Source organism: Phyllopteryx taeniolatus, chromosome 13 (assembly GCF_024500385.1).
Source record: "Phyllopteryx taeniolatus isolate TA_2022b chromosome 13, UOR_Ptae_1.2, whole genome shotgun sequence".
In the NCBI taxonomy this organism is placed as follows: Eukaryota; Metazoa; Chordata; class Actinopteri; order Syngnathiformes; family Syngnathidae; genus Phyllopteryx; species Phyllopteryx taeniolatus.
Window position 1 is genome coordinate 808,414 of NC_084514.1, and position 23,404 is coordinate 831,817.

At 42.7% G+C, this 23,404-nt stretch overlaps 1 protein-coding gene across 1 annotated transcript; it reads left to right on the forward strand.

The window, feature by feature from the left end:
- The first annotated feature begins 2,430 nt into the window (after positions 1-2,430).
- Positions 2,431-21,682, forward strand: peli2 (pellino E3 ubiquitin protein ligase family member 2). The gene is made up of 6 exons (XM_061795340.1): positions 2,431-2,788; positions 13,757-13,886; positions 17,166-17,267; positions 17,662-17,859; positions 18,254-18,442; positions 19,196-21,682. Exons 1-6 carry the CDS (start codon positions 2,712-2,714, stop codon positions 19,772-19,774), a joined length of 1,275 nt encoding a protein of 424 aa, XP_061651324.1. The 5' UTR covers positions 2,431-2,711; the 3' UTR covers positions 19,775-21,682.
- Positions 21,683-23,404: the final 1,722 nt, after the last annotated feature.

A 23,404-nucleotide genomic window follows, 5' to 3' on the forward strand; every position in this document is an offset into this window, starting at 1 on the left:
ATATGGACCGTAGATGATGAAATCCCTAAATTCCTTGCAATTGTACATTGAGGAACATTGTCCTTAAACTGTTCGACTATTTTCTCATGTACTTGTTCACAAAGAGGTGAACCTTGCCCCATCTTTGCTTGTGAATGACTGAACAATTCAGGGAAGCCCCTTTTATACCCAATCATGGCACCCACCTGTTCCCAATTAGCTTGTTCACCTGTGGGATGTTCCAAACAGGTGTTTGATGAGCATTCCTCAACTTTCTCAGTCTTTTTTTGCCACCTGTCCGAGCTTTTTTTGGAACGTGTTGCAGCCATATAATTATAAGTTAATAATTATTTGCTAAAAACAATCAAGTTTATCCGTTTGAACATTAAATATCTCGTCCGTGTAGTGTATTCAATTAAACATAGGTTGAAAATGATTTGCAAATCATTGTATTGTGTTTTTATTTATGTTTAACACAACGTCCCAACTTCATCGGAATTGGGGTTGTAAATACAAAAGGATGAGAACAAATAGTAAAGGAGCAGTGTTGCTCCTCAATGGGTGTTCCACCTTTGATTGAGCCATGAATGTTTTTTTTTTTTTCTTTGGAATGCTTCCATTTGCCTTCTGCACTTCCAGTTTTTTAAGAAACAAGCCCGTTAAAAAAAACAGTTCCAACAACAGTACTGTTGTGTTGACTGGCCTGGGTGGGTGGCCCGGGGCGCACGCAACATGGGATCAGCACATTCCTTACATTCTCTCACACTGTCATGCTGCAGTCAGCTGATTGTAGATCTGTCTTTTGCCTTTATGGAAAAGTCTCGAAGGAACTGGTGCCTCTGGATCTTCCACTGATTGTGCATTTAAACATTCCATTGTGCCCACCAAATGTGTTGTTTTCATTACATGTAGTTGCAAAATGAGCCTTTAAGATGGCAGAATTACAAAGAGTTTTCTCACATTTGTGTTACTTCACTCATCCCAACTGGGGTAAATTTTGCTTGAGGTGACGCTTACTGACCCCCTTCCAAAAATCTGACGGGCGAGGCCTTCCAAACAGCATGTTACCATGTCATCATTGCTCACACTCAATTACGCAATGTAGCTGGTTGTGCTCGGCCTATAGCTACCATGAGTGCCTGGTAACATTTGGCTCCTCCTCCTGACTGAGCTCAGTTTGCACTAACCCTACGCCAGCGCAGATTCAGCAAAGCGAGTCTCCTCCCTGCATCTGCTCTCCATCAGTGTGGTATGTGCGAGAGCTTTGATCACCACACACACACACACACACACACACACGCTTTGTCTGTGTATGTGGGAGGCCAAGTAGGCAGACAGAAAAAGACAGTAGAGCACTCTTTCACAGACAATGGCCGGTGGATGAAAGAAACAAAAGAGCTGTAAATACACATTGTACAGCTTTGTGGTCAGCCCTGAGGCCTGCAGTAAAAGGTCTTCAAGCATATTCAACCTTCTACAAGACGCTGAAGCCCTTGATACAGTTAATGAACAACTGGCTCCAACCTGGATAATACAATGTGAAGTGGTTAAAGTTTGAACACATAGAGGGTGGAGACGAAGGAACCTGTAAAACCCCTTCTATATTTGAAACTGAACCCCAGTTCAAAGGGAAGGCAACAAATTGGGGGAAGGGTGTGGAGGGGTTTTGAAGGCTAAATGGCACCTCCAGCCATGCAGATTCTTGGGAAAACAAGGTGGGGCCATAAACTTTCGATGAGACTTCCCGACAAAAGTTTGAAGTAGCCCATTCATCAGAAAGGCGTGACAACGAGTCATGAGAGATATTAAAAGAGGACCGACACACTGGAGGTCACTCAGAGCTAAGAAGTGATGTCATTATCTTGAACTAATCATCAAATCCATTGTGTGTATGGGGGGTTAATAACATGATATGGTTGACTTCATAACAATATGTCCCTGCATCTAGTAGGCTCTGACACGCCAATGCTACTATACAAAGCAGCAATCACAGATAGCCTACTACAAAACTTTCAATAACACGTTGCTAAATATGGAAGTAATTACAAAAATGTGCATATTCAGTGGCCTTTGCTATAATGGTAAAGTCAAACACTGTTTTATGAAGGATACTCAATGTTTAAAAGGACATACCATTATTACGTGGGAAACGTTTAACTGCATACGAGAATAGCACTTGGATATTAGATCTCTTCAAGAATCTCCAGATTGTACTCTTTGTTTACATAACATAAACTGCAATCCATCGACCATATAAGGGTGTCTGGAAATGATCAGTGCGTAATTTATTGACAATATCACCAATTTATTGCTTAACTCATGTTCATTTTTGTAATTTAACGTGTATTTGAAAACGCCAAAAGCAAATCGGTACACACTTTGGTCCAAAACAATCTCTCTAAAAAGAGTCGATCAGAAATTCACCCCCCGTGTAAAGTGAAGAACACGCGAATGGTACATTCCGGCCCAGCTCCTAGCTGGTTTTGTATCCGCTTCAGAGCGCGTATCAACCGCCAACTAAGTTATGTTTTGCAATGTCGCCTAAAAGAAGTTGAAGGCCGCATTTATTTGATAAAAAAAAACGGGATGTTCGATGGCATCTAAACAATGCTCTTGGATATATGAGATGAACTAAATGCGCGTTCGAGTTTTTCGAAGGCAGACCCTGGCTATCTTTGCGCTGCTGTTTCTTTCGTGTACAGTGAACGCCACACAGCGAAGCTCCAAGCCTCATGTTTTCGTCCAGCCAAGAGGAGCACTGCGCCCCCTCCAAAGACCCAGTTAAATACGGCGAGCTGGTTGTGTTGGGGTAAGTTCTGGTTTGACAAATAATTATAAGAAGAAGAAAATAGAAAAACACGTGTTGTAATTTGACTTGATTGGACAGCGCTACGTGAACGTTAAAGCGACCTCTTCACGCAGAGGAAGTTTCACAAGAGTGCTCTTGCTGTAGCTAACTAACTTTCCTCGACAACGTCACCCTTTTCTGTGTATAAAAAAAAAAAATAATAATAATTTTAAAAAAAAATATATACACTATATTCGTTTGACAGTATTTTGCTTTTAAGATGTCAGCCTCGTAGAGTCACGTTTCTATTCCAGCGGGACACGTGCACATTCCAGGTGTCTACATTAAGGTTTTCCTCTTTGGAGTTGACGTCGTGTGGTGTCTTATGGTGGGTCGCTGGTGTTTTGAGATCGAATAACAGATTGACTCCATGAGTGTTGCCGACTCCATGAGTGTACAACTTTAGTCACACCCGTGGATGTATTCCACGCTTCCCACCTCAGAAGTTGGATTCATGGGGTTTCAGGAATTCGGAAGTGGAGATGCCCCCTCCCCCAAACCCCCAGTTCTTACCCATTTTTTTAACCCACTGCTCATCAACACCAACCACACACAATTAGTGATGCAACAATACCACGTTGTTGTTGTTGTTGTTGTTGGACTGGTTACAAGTCTTTACATTTGAGTACTCCCAGATATCTAGTACCAATACTCGATAACGCCATTACTGTACGTCTTGCAATTGTGCTGAAAATGTATTTTAAATGACTAAAATTATGTGAATAACACTTCAGGGTTCCAACTTGTCATTACTGACATTTAAACATCCAACTGCAAGTTTAGTCTTGCCACACATTTAAATGTAGCCTGTAACAAGGCATTTAAGTTATGTGGTGTGTCGGTCTGAACACTATGGACAGACACTATGTAAAAGGATTACTTTGATAAGAGGTGAAGAAGAAATAAGAGACAAAAAATGTAAAGTCTGGTGTGTACACAAATAAACATGGATGTCATGTTACCTGTGTGTTAACTCCAAATAAAGTGAGTCAAAAGAAATACAAGACTACTTCTTGAGATTAACACATTTATTTGATGTGTGAATGAGCTTGGTTTCTGCATAAAGTTTACTCTCTAAACTTCTTTGATACTAGGAGAATTGATATATGGCTCCACTCGGGTTCATAAATATTAGGACATGGACACAATTGTCATATTTTGGGCACTGAATACCACAATGTATTTGAAATGAAATGAACAGGATGTGCTTTAACTGCAGTCTTTCAGATTTAATTTGAAGGTATTTACATCCAAATCAGGTCAACTGTGTGGGAATTACAGGAGTTGGTGTATATGCCTCACACTTTTTAGGGGATAGCATGCTAGCATCAGATATCCTCGGGTGAAGCAAAGTTTCCGTGGTAATCAAAATGCCTCAGTCAGTCACGTACATAGCGATTTCCAGAGAGTTTGCTATGTAGCATTAGTACTTGTGTCGCAGCACCAACGTGTGTTGGCAGCACAGAAGAATGCTGAGTCGGGCAAGCCAAGACAGCTCTTGCATTGACGAGAGAAACGTGGTAGTACCATCGTAAGCCTGCTACTACAGAGGCTGTATCTCTTCTCTCCAACACAAGATCTCTCGAGATGCGCCCCGCTGCAATATGATTGGCTGCATCGCTGGAGGGCATGACACAGATGATGTGTCTGCGCCCCCTTCTTGGCTAACTTGCAAACATTTTTGCTCTGGTCTGTACACACTGCTTCACCTCATTGGTCACACAGAGTTACACGTCCTGAACCTAACAGAACGCATGCGGATTGAACTGAAACAGGGTTATCAATCCGTTTGGACAGTATCTTGCATCCTTAAATAAATATTCCTTTAGTTGGTGTCTCAAAGACTCTCACACACTCTTGATAATATATATATTTTTTGTACATTAAAGCTTTTATTTATTTTTTTGTTAGTCATTTTCACCCAAGCCACTATATAGATGACAAAATGCTGATTTAAGCGTATCAGTTCCTCTAACAGCTTGCTGTATCTTTCATATTTCATGTCAACAAGGGGTGTTATGGTTTTTTTAAACATCCAAACTGTTCGACTCAACTGTTTCGGGTCGGTCGACGTGTCCCGTTCGTTTCATAACACGTGTGACACTTTTTTATCAATGAGTTGAAGCATTATGTACACTCCAGAGCAAAGTAGCAAGTTAGTCATGATGGCAGAAACACGCCGTGTCTGTCATGCCCTACAGGATTGCAGCATCGAATCATATTGCAGCCCGGTGCGTCAGCAGAGATCTTGCGTTGGAGAGAAGAGAGACAGTCTTTGTAGAAGTACTCTGCTTATGATGGCACTACCGCATCTGTGTCTCTCCAACATAAGATCTCTGGTACATACACCAGACGACTTGGAATTACATCTCACTGCCAATCGCCATGTTCGTGAGGTGTTTGGATTACCACAGAAACTCTGCTTCACCTGAGTATACGCGATGCTAGCATGCAGCGAGCTAGCATTTATAAAATGGGAGGCATACAATTAACTGTTGTAACTCCTAAACCTTTTACCTGATTTGGATGTAAATACTCTCAAATTAAAGACGAATGTCTGCAGTTGAAGCACATCCTGTTCGTTTCATTTCAAACCCATTGTGGTGGTGTTTAGAGACAAAAATAGGACACTTGTGTCCAAGTCTCAATATTTATGGCCCTGACTGGAAGCATGTATCAATGCTGCTAGTAACATAAAGATGAAGTTTATTGAGCGAACTTCATGCAATTGAGGTGAGCTCTTTTGCTTATGATTATCATCAGTAGACCTTTGTTGAGCCAAGGCACCTGTTTTACTTTAGAAAAACCTCATGGTCAACCACCAAACAAAAATATCATAGAAAGTATTAATACAGAAATAATGATCTTGTCTTAATTTAGTCACAAATGTACTACTCTGTGTGGAGTCTGAACTTCTTTAGTTGAACACAAAGCTGACATATTTGCAAGGAGCCATGACATGTTCTGTTGTACGAATTGCAACAGGTGGATACACCGGTTTATTGTACCTTTTGTCATTCAATGGAAGAGCATTTAATTGTTCTGCCTGTCGCTATATGTTGCTGGCATAGATGTAACCGCAAATATATTTTCTGATTAAAAATAATTTTAAAACCGCAATAATAATTCTGTGAACATACGTTCACATTTAATCTAACTATACAAGACATAATTGATTCAGTCAAGAGTCAGTGTGTACCGAACCGAACCTGAAACCATGACAACGAAACCAATACAAACCGACCCATGGATTTTGTGGCCTTTCCGCCCCTCGTGTCGACCAGCGACATTCCTGTGTTCTTCGCTTGCTGCCGTACCGAAAATGAGAGAGCGGAAATTATGCATTTTACCCAACAATGGGTGGAGCGCGGCCTCTTGTCTCCCGTTTTAAAAAGTCTAACAAAACATTATTTTTCGTTCCTGGAGCAGAAAATAATCATACAACGATTATATTTGTATCTTTACATTTTCCCCCCCACCTGCAGTCCTTCAAAACAGAATAAATATGTTCTAGAGTCACACGGTGGGGAGCCGGGGTCGAGGCGTAGCCTTCGTCAAATCAAAGCGATGGCTCTGTTGTTGTAATGCTGAATTCCAGCCTAGGGGGCAACAAACTACTCACTGCAGGTTTTTAAGTACATATTACACTCTGAGTCGGCCTGCCAGAGGTTGGACCCGGTCATTGCTTTGCAAGTCACAAGTAAGTCTCAAGTCTTTGCCCTCAAGTCCCGAGTCAAATCCCAAGTTGAGACACGGAAGTCCCGAGTCAAGTCTCAAGTCGAGATATGCACATCCCGAGTCAAGTCGCAAGTCCTACACCTTGAGTTTCGAGTCCTTTTGAGTCATTTTAACAACAAAATAAAAAGATTTTAAAATATGTAATATTCACATGTATGTTATATAGAGCATTTATATCTTTTTTAAAATCCATATTTATTTCTCAAAGCAAATTTGATTAACAAGTGCATTGAACCTTTAGAAGAAAACTAGGGTGCTGATCCAAATTTTTGCACCTTCAAAGCCAATCGTCAAGGGGGTGGGCTTAGTTTCTTGCACCTTCAAAACTGACCAATAGTATGTTTTCAGCTATTCTATGAAAATGCCATGACTTTCTTTTTCTCACTTTATTTCTGAAGTGCCATTAAACAGACTGGTCACAAATACGAATTTGCTGCAGTTTGGTAATCGAGTATTCTACTGAGATTTCTATCGGAAAAATCAAGGATAAGATAAGGATAAGATCTATTTTTTTCTTGGTGAAAGATCAATTATGAACACACGAGAAAATGAGACATTTTGCTTGCTAATGAAAGACTAATTGGTTTCCTCTCTTAGATATACAACAGTATTTTTCTGAAATTCACATTGTGCATATAGCAGGAAACTGCATTTTCTTACTAGTGAGGCAATTTAAAACAAATATAAATAGACATTTCTTGTGAGTGTCAAAAACATAAGACGGTTTAAAAAAAGAGGGCACATGACCTGAACCAAACAAGAGCTCTGTCGGATACGAGCGCCGTCAGGAGCCGCCATATTTACTCTGTGCGTAAATGATGACGTCACCGCGCATTTATGTCGAGACGAAGCATGCGCAGACAGAGCATTTCCGGCTCTGTTCGAATGACGGTGTACATGCTGAAAATTGACTTCTGACCAGTTTGGCAAAAGGAATATTCCACACCTGCGAACCCAAATGAAATTCCATTCAGCTTTGGCCTGTTTATTCCGATTGAGGTGTTTTCATTCGGCTTTGGCTTCTAAACCGATTATAATCTGCATAGAAGGCTCCGTGTATCCATCCATCCATCCATCCATTATCTGAGCCGCTTATCCTCACAGGGGTCGCGGAGACTACCCCAGCTATCATCGGGCAGGATGCGGTGTACACCCTGAACTGTTTGCCAACCAATCGCAGGGCACATATAAACAAACAACCGCTCGCACTCACATTCACAGCTACGGGCAATTTAGAGTCTTCAATTAAGGGATGTCATGTCATGGCTCCTTGCAAATTAACCTACCATGCATGTTTTTGGGATGTGGGAGGAAACCGGAGTACGCGGAGAAAACCCACGCGATTGAACCCTGGTCCTCAGAACTGTGAGGCAGACGCTCTAACCAGACGGTCACCGTGCTGCCAGGCTCCATGTAAAGCTCTTTATTCTAAGGGCAGACCTTATTATTCATGATTTCAGAGGCATTTTAAAAAAAAATGATCGTTTATCGTGTTTTTAGGAAAATATATCGTCTTAAAAAAATTGTGACACGACGAACTGTGAGGGCTGTTTGAATTACACTACCACTGTTATTGTTCCTTGTTCTTTTGCAACGTTGTAATTATACAACCAAATTATGAGTCAGATAAGTGTGCAACTGTAAGACTGTTAAATAACTTGTACTGTATTAAACGGCTCGTGTTAAATATCTCGACCCTCTTGGGTCAACAGTACAGAATAACACCATGGAGAGTTGGAGACAATCGCGGTCTGGTTATAGTTCATACTTTATTTTCCTCTACCAAGTCAGGAGGAGGACTGTATTGTGGGGAGCCAGGCGCCAATCATCTGAGGTGTAAAATTTCAAAAGATCAAAATAAATATTAGAAGGGACTGCATGTACAGTATGTAGCTCAATTTCATATGACCTATTCATCTTTCGACACCAAACTAGTTGAGACTGGCTCATTAGCGCACTCCAATGTGCCTCACTTGCATCTAAACACTATTCAAAAGAAGACTTAGCATTGTTTAATGGATTATATCCTTGCCTCGTTCGAACAGCCATCTTAACATCAAAGCTTTCCTCGCTCCCCTGCCCCCGACAAGAGTCCTTATTTGTCCACTATAATATGAGGTCTCTGGGTTCTTGACTGGCAAACATGTTTTCCCTTGTAGAATAACCCCAACTTGTTGGAAAAAAAAATCCTGCTATGCCCAAAAAAAGTTAACTGTTTTGATCAGTTAAGACTGTAGTTTGACATTACATGGGCCTCTTATCGAAAGCTATGAGTACAAACTCTTTTTTGTTTATCTAAGAATTGTTTTAAAACCTGGCACTGTTTTTCCTGCATTTGTCCAGTGGTTCAATTATATAAGAAAACAAATTCTTTTTATAAGGTGCCAAGGGAAATGCGGGATAGAAAATGTTGTATCATCACTGATTGGTTTGACCAGTGATGTGTCTTATTCTTTGTGCTTTGGGCATGTACAACATGTTTGTTTCTGAATGGAAAGATATGAAGTTGTGACAGAGTGGTTTTGTCCCTCGGTGTTCTCATATAGCCCTCCCATCAGACTGCTTCTTGTATGAGACAAAGTACGGCCCCTGGAGGAACATGTGGCATGTTTGAAGTTGATACTATTTCATCTCTGTTGCGACACAAAGACACATTTGATGGCTGTATAAATACTTCATTTGACACCTCCATCCGTCTCATTGATAACAAAACTGGGGGCAGACAACGTGGAACAAAGGACAGCAGTTTCCTCGGTGGTTTGTCACCATGAGTGCCATCACTAGGATTGGCCTCATCACTTGACTGCACGGACTCAACCGGTGCTGGTCGGCGCGGGGGGGGGGGGGGTAGCAGTGGGGGCTGCGTGGGCACCCTGGAAATGAAAGGATGGATTGATCAGGGCCTAGTTTTTGCTTCTACTCAGCTTCCTCTGTCCATTGTGGCATAGAGACTGGGCCTATTGATTGAGCTTTGTATGTTTCTCCCATTAAAAGCTACTCCGTCAAGGAAATGTACAAATCAACTTCGGGACGTCTCTGGCACGGGCTGATACTAATTGTTGATGTCTTTTTGAGAACTACGTTAGTTCTATTTCCTGTTAATTGATGCTGCAATAAAGTAGGGAGCATATTTATATTGAGATCATATCAGCTTGATACTTGAAGCCAAGTCATCTTCAGTCAGTTGATGTTACTTATTCCACTCACTTTGGGCCATATTCTCCCATTCATTCGTAAATCCCCCTTTTTTAATTTCAATTTTTTTAATTTATTTTTTATTTTAATTTTTTTTAAACACACCCTCAAGGTGCGCGGATTTTCCTGCTATGACCTCTACCACACCTCTGTGCGTACCTGGCTCATTTGTGCGTAACGGCTTGAGCGGCATGACTCATTGAATTCCGAGGAAGCGTAAAATTCCCGGAATGTGGAGTTTTCCTGAGACATACGAATGCCATTGAAATCCACCTGGAAAACATATCACTCTTCTAATGTGAAACCAACCTCCGTAGCGGATACGGAAGTTAATCATCGATGCATTGCTGATCACTCGCTCACAATGTAACAACAGTTCCTGCTAATTCCAAGTCTTTTTGAAGCTCTCCACAGGTGGTCATTCGCTCTGGAACAACTCTTCTGATTATGCTGGTGAACACAGCTTTCAGGTCTGACAGTTGTTTTTAACAAATTTTTGGGTGCGGAATCCAAAACTAATCTGTTTTTCCCTATCACGTCAAGATTTGGAACAAAGTGAGAACAACGTGGAACAAAGGAAATATATACCTATGTAAATAAAACACTATGATGGAATAGTGACAAGCTTTGAAAACGTAAAAAACAGCATAAAATGAAATAGAACTACGGTATGCCCTTGGTTACAAGGTTAGAAAAAAGCCAGTACAAATCTTCTTAATTCCCACTATGCTAGCTTTCTGTTTGCATATATTGATAGTACTGAGCTATTGGGAGCTGCGCCACACCTCACCGCACTGTCTCAATTGTGACTACACAAACAACTTGCCACGTAGCTGTAGATGAGTCCAATCGTAGTCAGCTGGAAAGTCTTACTACAGCTAATCAGTGGAATTTTGCTCACCTGGAGGGTAAGCGGTGGAGAAAAAAACTTGACGTGCTAGAAAAAAACTGACTGCAATTTTGGAATCAGCATGCCAGTTCTAGTTTTAATCAGCATAAAAATCTAACTCACCAGAATTGTTTTTTTTTTCAAAATTGTTCCCCAGTGTTATTCTTTGCACTCCTCTGTCAGCAATCATGCGAGAAGCACCTGATCGAGGCAAATTTATGGTGGTATGATTGGCTTTCCACTTACATATTATGGCCCCAACCATGCTCACTGGAATGTTCAGAAGCTTAGATAGGCACCTGTAACCAATGCCATCGTTATGTTTTGGAACAATTAGTTTGCGATGGTCTTGAGGCACCTCTCTGCTCTTACCAATCATGAGCTGTGTCTTAACTCGCATCTTGGCAACCTTTTTTGGCCATCCGTTAGGACTGAACCAGCTGATATTCATTTGCACTGACAAGGGGCTGGATTGCTGTTTGATTATTGATAGATTTTAGGTGTTGCAAAAAGGCTTTCCTTGCCTTTTTGCACCTGCCTTTCTGCATTTGTTCCATACTTTTTTCCCTGTGTCATTTCCCATTTTTACACACAACTTCACTTCTGAGCTTATTTGTTCTACTTTCTTTGTATGTATGGATTACTTGGGTTGCTCCCAACATCGGGTGAAATTTTCAGGTCAATAGCACCTTTGGAACTATATTTAGTGAGAAAATGGTGACGTGCTAAATACCATAATTTCTCGTGTATAATGCACACCCCTTAATGTTAGAGTTTACATGACTTTTTTAAATTAAAAACTGATTTAAAAATCAAAGTATGTGAAATGTTTAGAGCCTAAAACTGGTCTCAAGTTTTTGAAAACCGTATGTTACCATTTCCTTAAGCTCTTGAAAGCAATAGTCTGTAAAAACTGCATATGTGGTGTGCAATGTACATTTATGACACCACATAAGCGGCATCCTCATTAGCTTCATTACTTGCCAAAGTCTCCACTCACATATCACAAATCGAATATAACAATAAAAGATATTCAGAATACTGTTCCATCCAAGAGGACATTACTGTGGTTTCCGCTGTTCTTAAGGGTCTGTGCAAACTGTCATCATTTTGACAACATTGTAATGCATGCGTTGAACTTTCCAAAAACAATGATGTTTTTACTGGGTTGTTGTTGTGTAAGCGTACCCTGAGGAGTTACGGCTGCCTGCCTAGTGCATGGGTGATGGGCGACAAAGCAATACTGTATAGTCTCTAATCCCCACTGCTAAGTATTGGAAGGTAAATCCTCTGTCTGTCTGGCAGAGGTTAAAAAAAATTGGAGCACAGCTAAAGTGAGAAAAGGTGGCGGTGACATATTGTCGTTATTATCAATCAATGTTAAAATGAAACCCTAGCGTCGAATAGTCATAGTTGAGTTGGGTGTTTGATGGATTCATCCCAATATGTTGTTAATCTCAAAGTGGTTGTATATAAATATTTTTATTTCACAGAGTAACCACTAATGCCTCTTATCCACTGCACAGTTTTACACACATTTGGGGTGGTGGGCTTTCCACTTCAAAATGAATACGTACAGAGTCAGAGAAAGGTGGGTCAAAAAACAGCAATGGAGGACAACTACTGTATTTACATCTTGGCACGGGGCTGCTGGCCATACTAATGGGACATATTTTATTTGGGAGTAAACTGAGTGCATGTTCAAATACATCTCCATTTGTTTTGTGACTTGAGAAAAAAAGAGTTTTATAAAATTTCTCGTTCCAGGTTAAAGCTAATCATTTTAATTCATTCAAGGTATTTTAAGTTAATATATTGAGCAATTATTCTCATGATCTAATTTCCCTTATGGGGTGAATAAAAAATCTAGCTCTGTCTTGTCTATGTGTCTGACTTTTTTCTTCAAGAGGCTAATTTGGAAAAAAATCTCAATACTGGAGAGGGTTTTCAAAAAGGTCTTTGTCATTTCATCGCAAAACCAGACAACTCTAAAACATGAAGTTAGTTAAAGGACCTATTTAGTCTTCATGGTCCATATTTCACCAACATGTTCTCTTTATGTATTTTTGCTCAAGAAAATGAAACTGGCAGTCAATCCCAATAATATAAATCATTTTTGGAGCAATTGTTAAATAACAAATTGCATTTGGAACACAGACACACACCCTCCATGTCTTGGTGTGACTTAGAGGGCAGAACCAAGATTCACTGCATAGAAATTCACTGGGAAAGAAGGAATGTACTACATGATACAATGGCAGTAATTAGTAGTAGTAATTTGATATATTATTGCTGTCAGGTGGAATCCCCTCACCTTTTTTGGGGGGAAATTCCTGAAGACACTCCACAGCCGGTGTGGACAAAGGAAATGTACTATACTATAAAGTGGCAGTATTAACTCATATTTTATATATGGTAGCTGTCCAGTGGAATTCCCTCACCTCCGAAATGACCATTTTTTTTTTTTGTAGGAAATTAAAAAATTGCTTGAGTTTCCAAACACTGGCTTTGTTCAAGTTGGTATACCTTATATTGCTACCATATATCATTGCATCATATGAAAAACAGCTAGCACCCCAAAATTATGTTCCATCGACAATTGCTAATTGGCTGAAAAATCTCAAATTTATTCGGGTGTCATCATTAACCAACTGGTAAATGGCGAATGGGTGTGGTGGGCACAGGAGAGGACCAGTCCTACAGGAAGGGGACCAACAAGGCCAAGAGAATGTCTTTAGATGTCTCACCCATGCACCCAACAAACCCGACATGCATCCGAAAAGCTGATCCTATGCGGGACACAGAGCAAAAAAAAAAACAGCTGCACTTGTAACTGTGCACACCAACAAAAATAACAGAGTGCATTATGTAATACTGTAAGCGACAGCATTCAAGGTAATACTTGAGTGTGCTAGATTTCCAAAGCCCCTTTTGAAACACATGAATGTTTCTAATTCTCGGTTTTCTTGTGATATGATTTTGAGAATTATACCTGTAATTCCCAGTTTGACACATCCTGATGCTGCTCCAAAAATCTTTATTTTTTTTTTTATTGCAATTTTGTAATTTTTGTGAGTGGTGACCATGTATTTCCCTTTAACCCACAGGTACAATGGCTCCTTGCCCAATGGGGATCGCGGTAGACGAAAAAGCAGATTTGCGCTATACAAGAGGACCAAAGCCAATGGTGTTAAGCCGAGCGCCGTGCACATCCTCAACACACCCCAAGACAGCAAGGTACATACACAATTGACATTTAGGACAGCACTATTACCCGTCTGTGTTTTGATTGAACAAACATGTCTGCTTCAGTAGTCCAAAGTGTAGGCACTTTGTTTTATCAATGACCTCAGTGTTGAATGAGCATTAACGTTTATTGTTTTCCTTGTTGACATTTCCAGTCCAATAACATTTGTTCTTTGTAAGGCCTCAAAGTTTACTTGGCTTTGCACCTAAGAGGCTGCCAGAAAGCGCCTGGTCCAGTAGAACACGTTTGCCTTCCTGCATTCCTGTCTTTGGTCTCTGAGCAATACTGCTAAAACCGCCCTGCACCCACTGAGGGCCCATAGTTTGTTGGTAGTTCTGCTCCCTGGCCGAAGGCCCATGGGCTCATGTTACTCTCACCATGTGGAACTCGACTCTTGATGCCTGTAGGTGTTTCAATGCAGAGAATCCACCTCTGTGATACTGTAGTGTTCTATAAAATATACATGCAAATATCCTTTCTGTTCTGCCAGTTACAGTGAAACTGCAAATTTAAAGGGAAATCCATTTGCTGACACCATTTGTTCAAATTTCCCCAAAATGTTTCCGTAGGAAATAATCATTGCCATCATAAAACCTTTATGTATTGTACAGGAAATGTTTTGAGTCACATTTTAACGTCCAGAACTGTAGTTATACAGTTTAAAAAGTAATACAAGTACCAAGAGAAGTTACGAAACGAAAATCAAATACAGCTAGGGACCTTGACAAACGTGTCACGGAGAAGGGACGGCAAAGTTTTTGCTGATTGCTACTGTCACATAATGGCTTTATCTGTATTTCTGAAATATGTTGAGCCTTGCAATATTACGTACGTCACGTCACCGTTCTCCCCGGGTCGTCGGGTAAGTTGACCACCTGTCTTATATTTTTACTTGATTGTACATTCCCAAAAAATAGAATATCAATCTGGTAACATTTCGTGTTTGGCAATAGTCCATCATGAATAAGCCATGCTAGCAATGTGGCTGCTGTGCACGTGTGTTCGTGAGCTGGGGGGCGTTTCTTTGGGCGGACGCACAAGAGGGCAGGCCACATTCAAATCTTGCTAGAAGTTTGAAAACAGCTTGCTCTACCTTATTAAATTGTATCTTGCATGATGATGGTTTGAACTTCTGGGATATTCAACTTTGGAGGTAGCGCTGTAGTTGGCATGTTGCTTTTACAATAGAAAGAACAGTTTACTAATTTAATTACTTTCATTGTCTCCTACTGCCACACACGCTGTTATTAACTATCAAGCTCGGGATCAGTAGGGCGAACTCGGGAAGAAGTGGTCCCAGTTGACTGACCCTCGGTTCTCAACTGTGCACCTACAGGTTGAAAATAGCCTGAAGATAACGAGGAGCGTGCTAAACTTAATTTAAGGGAAGCCTAACTTGAGAGGAGAGAAAAGCTGCCCAATGTCAGCCATAGTGTGTGTGTGTGTAGCTTTTCCACAACACTTCCACGGGCCACTGTCATTGTGACAGTCACACTGTTGAAATTTTAAGAAATTTCCATGATGCCAACCTCCAAATGCAGTCCTGTTCTCACTGTCATATTATCCCCCTGCTTTGAGGCCCATGGCTGCCGGGTGTTCCCCCGTTATATTATCATCATTCGCAGCCCCGCTAAAGTGCAGATTTTTTAAACGATTGTTTTATGTTTTTACATTGTACCTCCAAGTCTGAATTTAGAATTGCGTGGCTACAATGCAGTGCCACGTTGTGCAATCTATGGTGTTTTGCATTATATGTTAACATTAAGCTAGCAAACTTTAGTTACATGGAATGATATAGTTTGGTTGAATAGTTTGGCGTTTAAATATCCATCCAATTTCAACACCGCTTATCCCGGTTAGTGTCACGGGGCGCTGGAGCCTATCCCAGCTGACTTCGGGCGAAAGGCGGACTAAACCCTGAACTGGTCGCCAGTCGGTCGCAGGGCGCAACCATTCGCACCGTCACTGAGTGGGGACTGAACCCACGCTGCCCGCACCAAAGTCAGGCGAGTGGACCGCTACTCCATCAGACAAACAACTTGAAGCTCGCACGCTTTGCCTTTTATTTTGAGTAGAGGTTGCATGATTTCAGATTGTCTTAATTCGACACCTCACTTGTCTACCTCGACTAGTCGCTGATTTGTTTTCAGTAGTGCAATAATAAAATAACCAATATTCCAAACTAGTATATTCACAGACAATTTTACGCAGAACATACACGTGAGAAGACACAAGTGTATCGACGTCGGCAGGATGAAGGCTTGTAGTAGTAGCCTGGGTCGAAAAGTTATTTAAAATCCTGCTGAGCCTGGCTTTTTTTATTTTATTTGAACCTTTATTGGTTCTCCCTCACTTACCAAAGCAGCACATTCAGAAATAGAAACCGATGTAAATGAATTGTGACGTAGTCATTTTATTTGGCGCACTCATCTGTTATTGCAAGTGACTCTGCTTCCTGCTTCCTCCTCGACCTCACACTTTTCACATCATTGCGGACTAGTGAAGTCGACAAATCGACTAGTCTGTACGACTTTAAAACATTAGTTTTAATATGCTTATATGTTCAAAGCGTTTGGATGGGCTAAAACAATAAAAAAAATAGTTTATATGGTCTCGCTCTCTCTTTTCTTGTATGGCCTGTATTTTAGCCTATTGCGGGTAGGCCTGGAATGTAACCCTCGCGGATAAACGTGGGTTCACTGCAGTGCTTTTCCTTTTCCTTTTTGTTTTTTGCCGTTGAAGAAGTGGAGCAACATTTGTTTGTGCAGTAAGCCTGCATGTGATGACAGTTGTCCCTAACCCAAAAGCAGTGGCATCGTTGACCCACTTTCTCCCTCCTTTTCTCTTGCACGTGACGAAGGGAGGAGGTTGGTGGTGGGGGTGGGTTTCTTTTGGGGGAGTGGAATTTTCAGATTAGAGAGGCATGTGGTAAAGTGTCTGTGGGAGCTGAGCGGCTCTAACTTGATTTGAGCCAGTCCGGTGTGTCGGCGAGCTGGTGCTAACTGAGGCCAGTGGGAAGTGTTACCTTGCAGACGCAGACCTTTTGATGTCATGAACAGAACTCCATGTTAAGGCACATTGGATGATTGGTCCCTTAAATCTGTAATTAGACCTGAGAAAATGCAGTGGTTGCGAAAGTCTTTTGCTTAAGTTCCTTCTTTGCAAACCTCTGGTACACAAGCATGCATGCTTAGTTCCTTACTCTTACAATGAACACACCTCTTTGCTTTTAGCATGAATTAAAAAGCTGCTTTCTTCTTCAATTTCAGGCTGTCAACTCCAAAGGCCAGCACAGCATCTCCTACACGCTGTCCCGCAACCAGACCGTGGTGGTGGAGTACAGCTATGATAAAGACACAGACATGTTTCAGGTAAGAATACTCTTGTGTGTGAAGTATCTTTTGTTGACTTTGCATCTTCAGTGTAAAGTGACTGAATGAGGACCAAGGGAATCATAGCTCTGTATGAGTTTGGACACATTTTAGTTCTTTTCAAATTACAACTGTTTTTTTTTTAACAGTGTTATTTCATTTGAGAAGTTCCTATCAGCTTCTACGACAAGTGTTGCCCGAAATGCTTGCTATGAACAAAAGTTAATCTCTGCCTTTTTGTTGTTGTTGCTCACTACACAGCAGCATGAATGTCTTGCAAAAGTGAAAAAATTCATTCTTGCACCTCTACTACCACTAAAAGAAATCACCTGAAGATATTGTATTAGATGAGTGATTTGTGCCATTTGTGAACAATGTTCTTTTCCTCAAATAGATCGGCCGTTCCACTGAGAGTCCCATTGACTTTGTGGTGACAGACACCGTAGCGGGAGGCCAGGAGGGCGAGGAGACTCCCATCACACAGAGCACCATCTCACGTTTCGCCTGCCGGGTCGTATGCGAGCGCAACCCTCCCTACACCGCTCGGATCTACGCAGCCGGCTTTGACTCGTCCAAGAATATCTTCCTCGGGGTAATTACGAGTTACTGCGCATCTCGTAAGAGCACTGCATCGGTTCTTGTTATGGAGTATGCTTACCCATCAATGTGTTCTCATGAGGATTTAGTGGGAAAGTTGATGAAAAGTCTTTGTGTCGCTGTGCCTGCATGAGCAGTGTGTACATTCAAACCCCTGCAGTGAGCAGACTGCCTTGACAACACTGGTTTTGCCTTTGAAAAACAATATTTCTACATAATTCAAAAGTTGTATTTGATTAAAATTCTATTTAAAAACAAACCTTGTTGAAGTAATAAAGGGGATTTGTTTTCGTAAGTAACCCTGTGAGAACGAACAATTTCGAAGTTATTTGTACGTACGAGGCCAGTTCATCGCTTAACATCTTGATCCATGCCTGCGTTTCTCCCAGGAAAAAGCTGCAAAGTGGAAGAACCCTGATGGTCACATGGATGGTCTGACAACCAATGGCGTGCTGGTGATGCACCCCAAGGGCGGCTTCACGGAGGAATCCAAGCCCGGCGTATGGCGGGAGATTTCTGTGTGTGGGGATGTCTACACCCTGAGAGAGACCCGCTCCGCACAGACTCCAGGCAAACTGGTCAGTTGTTGCTCCACATGCACACGGGCTTGGGGATTGCCGTCGAAGCAACACAGGGGATGTCTATTTTATAAACTCAATAACATACCTTATTTCCTCAATGGCTCCGCTCTAATAGGGAGGTAACTGCAATGGCGTAAGAATGTCATCACTTTCAATAGCAATTAAAATAATCTGCATGGCAATACCACTATACTGCGGAAATCCATTTTGTAGTGATCGTTTTTTGTCAGGATTTGTACAATATACAGTACTTAGTGTCATGCCCTCGTATCGGGGAAAGTCACCGATGCACTTTTTGTTGAACATTCAAAGGAACGTAATGAGCCCTCTCTCCCATAGTTAACGCTCTGACCCTCATACACGGACTCCGCAACTGTCACACGCCAACCCCGCAAGGCCACGAGAAACATGCATGTGCGGTATCTACCACGCTGACACTACAATACATAGAGTATTTTCTATGCATTTTATGCTTCGTGTTCAAATAGGTATCGGAGGGGGTAAGACTATATTTAAAATGTGTTCTTTTTAATATGGTCTCGCTATAACTGTAACCCAGATTTCCACCCGGTGTGGAACATATTCCCAGTGACAAATGGGGTTTCATTGCAATTCTGACTTCACGACCGCATTGTGTACAAGTCTGGGTTACGTAAGAACAGAACTGAGCGCAAACGAAACGGAAGACCGCCTGTATGAGGAATGCGATATAATGATCATAGAGTCACCAATCGCTTTTTTCATCTTTAGGTGGAGAATGAAAGTAATGTACTCCTGGACGGCTCGCTGGTGGACTTGTGCGGCGCGACCTTGCTGTGGCGCACTGCCGAGGGTCTCTTTCACACTCCCACCCAAAAGCATCTGGAGGCCCTCCGGCAGGAGATCAACGCGGCGCGGCCCCAGTGCCCCGTGGGTCTAAACACCCTCGCCTTCCCCAGCATGCAACGCAGCCGTGCCCTTTCCTGTCTGGAGGACAAGCAGCCTTGGGTTTACTTGGCATGTGGCCACGTTCACGGTTACCACAACTGGGGTCATCGCTCAGAGCAGGAGCCCAACACCCAGCGAGAGTGCCCCATGTGCCGGGTGGTCGGCCCCTACGTCCCACTGTGGCTGGGCTGCGAGCCCGCCTTCTACGTGGACACGGGCGCCCCCACTCACGCCTTTGTGCCGTGTGGACACGTGTGCTCGGAGAAGTCTGTTAAGTACTGGTCGGAGATCCCGCTGCCCCACGGCACCCATGCCTTCCATGCCGCGTGTCCCTTCTGTGCCACCCAGCTCAGCCTCGCTCAGGGCTGCTCCAAGCTCATTTTCCAGGGCCCCGTGGACTGAGCTGGTGGGGGAATTCTGCTCTTGGACAAGAGTGACAACATGCTGTGAAACTGTTGAGAATATTTTGTGTTCCTTTTTCCTCATGTTAGACCCTCTGCGGGAAGCTCAGGTGGAGATAGTTTGGATTCTAAAGGCTGTCTGGATGTTCTGCGAAGGCCAGGTTCCTTCTGCAACCAAATACTGTTTCAGCTTTTCTACCATACGACCGCTTAGAAGAAGAAACGCTCTAGCACGGGTGGGCCACACATGTTTTACAGTAGCTGGTGGATTTGATGCTTTAGGTAGAAGAAATAAATCGTTGCTTTTACGCTTTTAAACTTGATAACAATGAGCAGGTGTTGGCAAGACTGAAGCAGGTTGACTGTAGCTCCTGGTGATTAGAGAGGTTTTGAAGAGCCAGACAGCTGGACTGTTGGCTTGGAGAACCTGAGGTTCTGGCGCACCTCATGTGCTTCTCATTTGGAACTTAAACCTCTCAAGAGCATCTCCTTGCAGAGGTGGCTTTCATACGCGTCATCTACACGGTTAGAATTCAGTGCCTCTAATCCCATGAAGCAGTGGGAACATATTTCACAGGAGAGAGAAGGATATTTAGTTGAAGGCAAGAGGAGAGGTAGCTTTGCATACTGGTGTAAGGAAATGACAGCCCACAACGATCCAACTCGGCATTTGTATACTACAGAAGAGCTATTTTGCGACACGGGGGCCCTCGCGCTGTTTTCTAATGCAAATGTTAATATATTTTCCTGCATAAATAATGTGTGCGAGAACGTTTTGATTGTGTGTGTGTGTGTGTGTGTGCGTGCTGGACGCCGTGGGTGCCCTCGGGCTTTATTTTAAAGAAAGGCCCTGCATCATTTCACCTCAAAATCCTCCCTTATGATCTCTCAGCCCACCAGCCGAACGCTTGACGAGAACCTCGCAGGGCTTGACAATGATTGTACCGGATTACAACCTTTTGGTAGACGAGATAGATAAGACTTGAGACTGTATAGCAAGCATATGCATCACTGATAAGTGTCTCTCGGTCCCGCATGTGTACTGTACGCAGTCTGCGCTGTTGTTGGCTTCATCCTGCGCCAGCTTCAATCCAGCGACTGTAGCGCCAAGAAACCTGGGCATCGCCTCAGCGGCGTGCAGAGATTATACCAAATATAAGGAGGAGCTATTTTCTCTCCACACGCAAGAAGCAAAAGTGGTTCTGTAAACAATCCCTAAACCCGGAACCGCCGCTGCGGCGCAATGTTGACAGCTTTGGATTGCAGTCCCGTGCACCAGCTCCATGGGAATAATGATATTATCTCACATGATGCCAAATGTGTTCTTTTGTGTGCGCAGATGATTCAAAAACAAACTAGCGGATGAAGTGAAACTAAAAAATCGGGGGCAAATCTGTGTATTTTTTGGGGTGATGATAGCTTAACAGACTGTGTCCAAATGTGGAAAATATTGGCAACTGCCTTGATTTTCCCTCCTTCACAAACAATGCCAAGCATTCAAAGTGTGAGTTGCTTCCAGTTGCTGCATTCAAGTTGGATGGCTGAGGTGTAAAGCCACCTTGAATTCACCCAAAATGTTCTCCTCTCCCAACTAAAACTTACTTTCAAAGTTGAAGCTCAGCTCAGAGGCGAAACGATGTCGTCACATTTGACATAGAAGGCGGTTGCGGGGTCAAGCACTACAGCGCGTACCGGGCAGTAGCATTCCTCACTGCACGTTGCTCCAACAAGAGCGCGTGTTCTCCAACAGCTGCCTGAAACATTCCTCCTTGGTAAACATGGGTGGGGCCCTTGCTTCACTCAAGGGCATGTTCAAGATTTCGTCTCCTACAGGAAGTGTGTACACAAGCCATAGGATGCACTGATACTTCTCCCAATGCGAAGAAAAATAAAATATTTTTTAAAAGTAGCCCGCATCAATGTCTTATTTCTCTTCTATTTTAGCACGGAGAACTCAAATTTCACACTTTTTTTCAAGAATTCTATCGACTGAATGAGTATTGTACTGCATGGCAACATGGTTACGCACACTTGCGTTCACGTTTCATCATTTTCCTCTTGTGTATTTCCTTGGGATCTTCATTGCCAAATGAATTTTTGGAGATAAGAGGCAGCGTTTTCTTGAAGTCCGTTTGAGTCACATTCCATGCTGTATCAGCTCTTTATCTCTCTTCTCAAGCTCATCTGAAAATTCACCAAAGAGGATTGGATGAGCTGCATTGCTTGGCGTCATTGCTACTTTGAGCCACAGGGGGGCACTGTTTCCTCAACAATGGACAACATGGGCACAGCTGAGAAACACCCTTTGGGTGGTTTGAATGACAAACTTAGCTCTGTTCACATCAGAAGAGAGCTGACTTGGCTAAATGATCATGTTTAAGGTTCCCAATTTTTCTAGCTTGTATTAACAGATATTTTACCAAATTAAATATGCTATTCTTGGATTGATTCTTATTGGAATTCTGGAAGGTGAGGGAACACTAACACAAATACATGGTTGTATGTCGTCCATCCATCCATCCATTTTCTGAGCCGCTTCTCCTCACTAGGGTCGCGGGCGTGCTGGAGCCTATCCCAGCTGTCATCGGCCAGGAGGCGGGGTACACCCTGAACTGGTTGCCAGCCAATCGCAGGGCACATAGAAACTAACAACCATTCGCACTCACAGTCATGCCTACGGGCAATTTAGAGTCTCCAATTAATGCATGTTTTTTTGGGATGTGGGAGGAAACCGGAGTGCCCGGAGAAAACCCACGCAGGCACGGGGAGAACATGCAAACTCCACACAGGCGGGGATTGAACCCCGCTCCTCCGAACTGTGAGGCTGACGCTCTAACCAGTCGGCCACCGTGCCGCCGGTTGTATGTCGTATTTTGGATAAATGTCGTAGCCTGCCATGGTGAATGTAGTGCACTTACAGTATCTAGTGCTTTCTCGACACCGGACTGCCCAAAGCACTTTACAAAGCATCACGTTCACGCAGAGACTCACACTCACACACACACACACACACACACCAGCCCCACTGGGAGCAATTTGTGTTACATTGTCTTGCCCAAGCGGACAGTCGGAATCGGGATTCCAACTACTGAGCCACTCGACCAATTGCGCCACAGTCGCCCGATGGGCAGCAGTATTTAGCACATCTGTCTCACAGTTCCAAGCGGTGCCGGTCCAAGCCTTAATGGGCCCGACGTGTGATTTGGTTGTGGTTGGCCACTCACGCCGTGTCTGTGAAATGCAATGCTGATGTTTCCAAACCTTTATTCAGGCAAGGCACAAACTCACGGCACGCCATCGAACAAGAATGTACCAATAATGGATACACAGGGGGGGAAAAAACAAATGATGTAGTTGTTCTGCCTGTCACTATACATAACTGGCACAGATGAACGAAGGTACGTTGCAGAAAAAGTAATTCAATGCAAACCGCGTCAGTTCTGATGACGCCTGCCTTCCTCACTAACGTTCCTGCCGTAGGAGGAGTTCATATGTCCGTAGGTTTTTTTTTGTTTGAATGACAGACAGACAGAAGGTGACACGGCATGCTAATTTCCACGTCTCTGTCTGTGACTCCCATTTGAAGTGGGCCACTGTCATGCAAATAAACTGGATTGATGCAACATTTCCC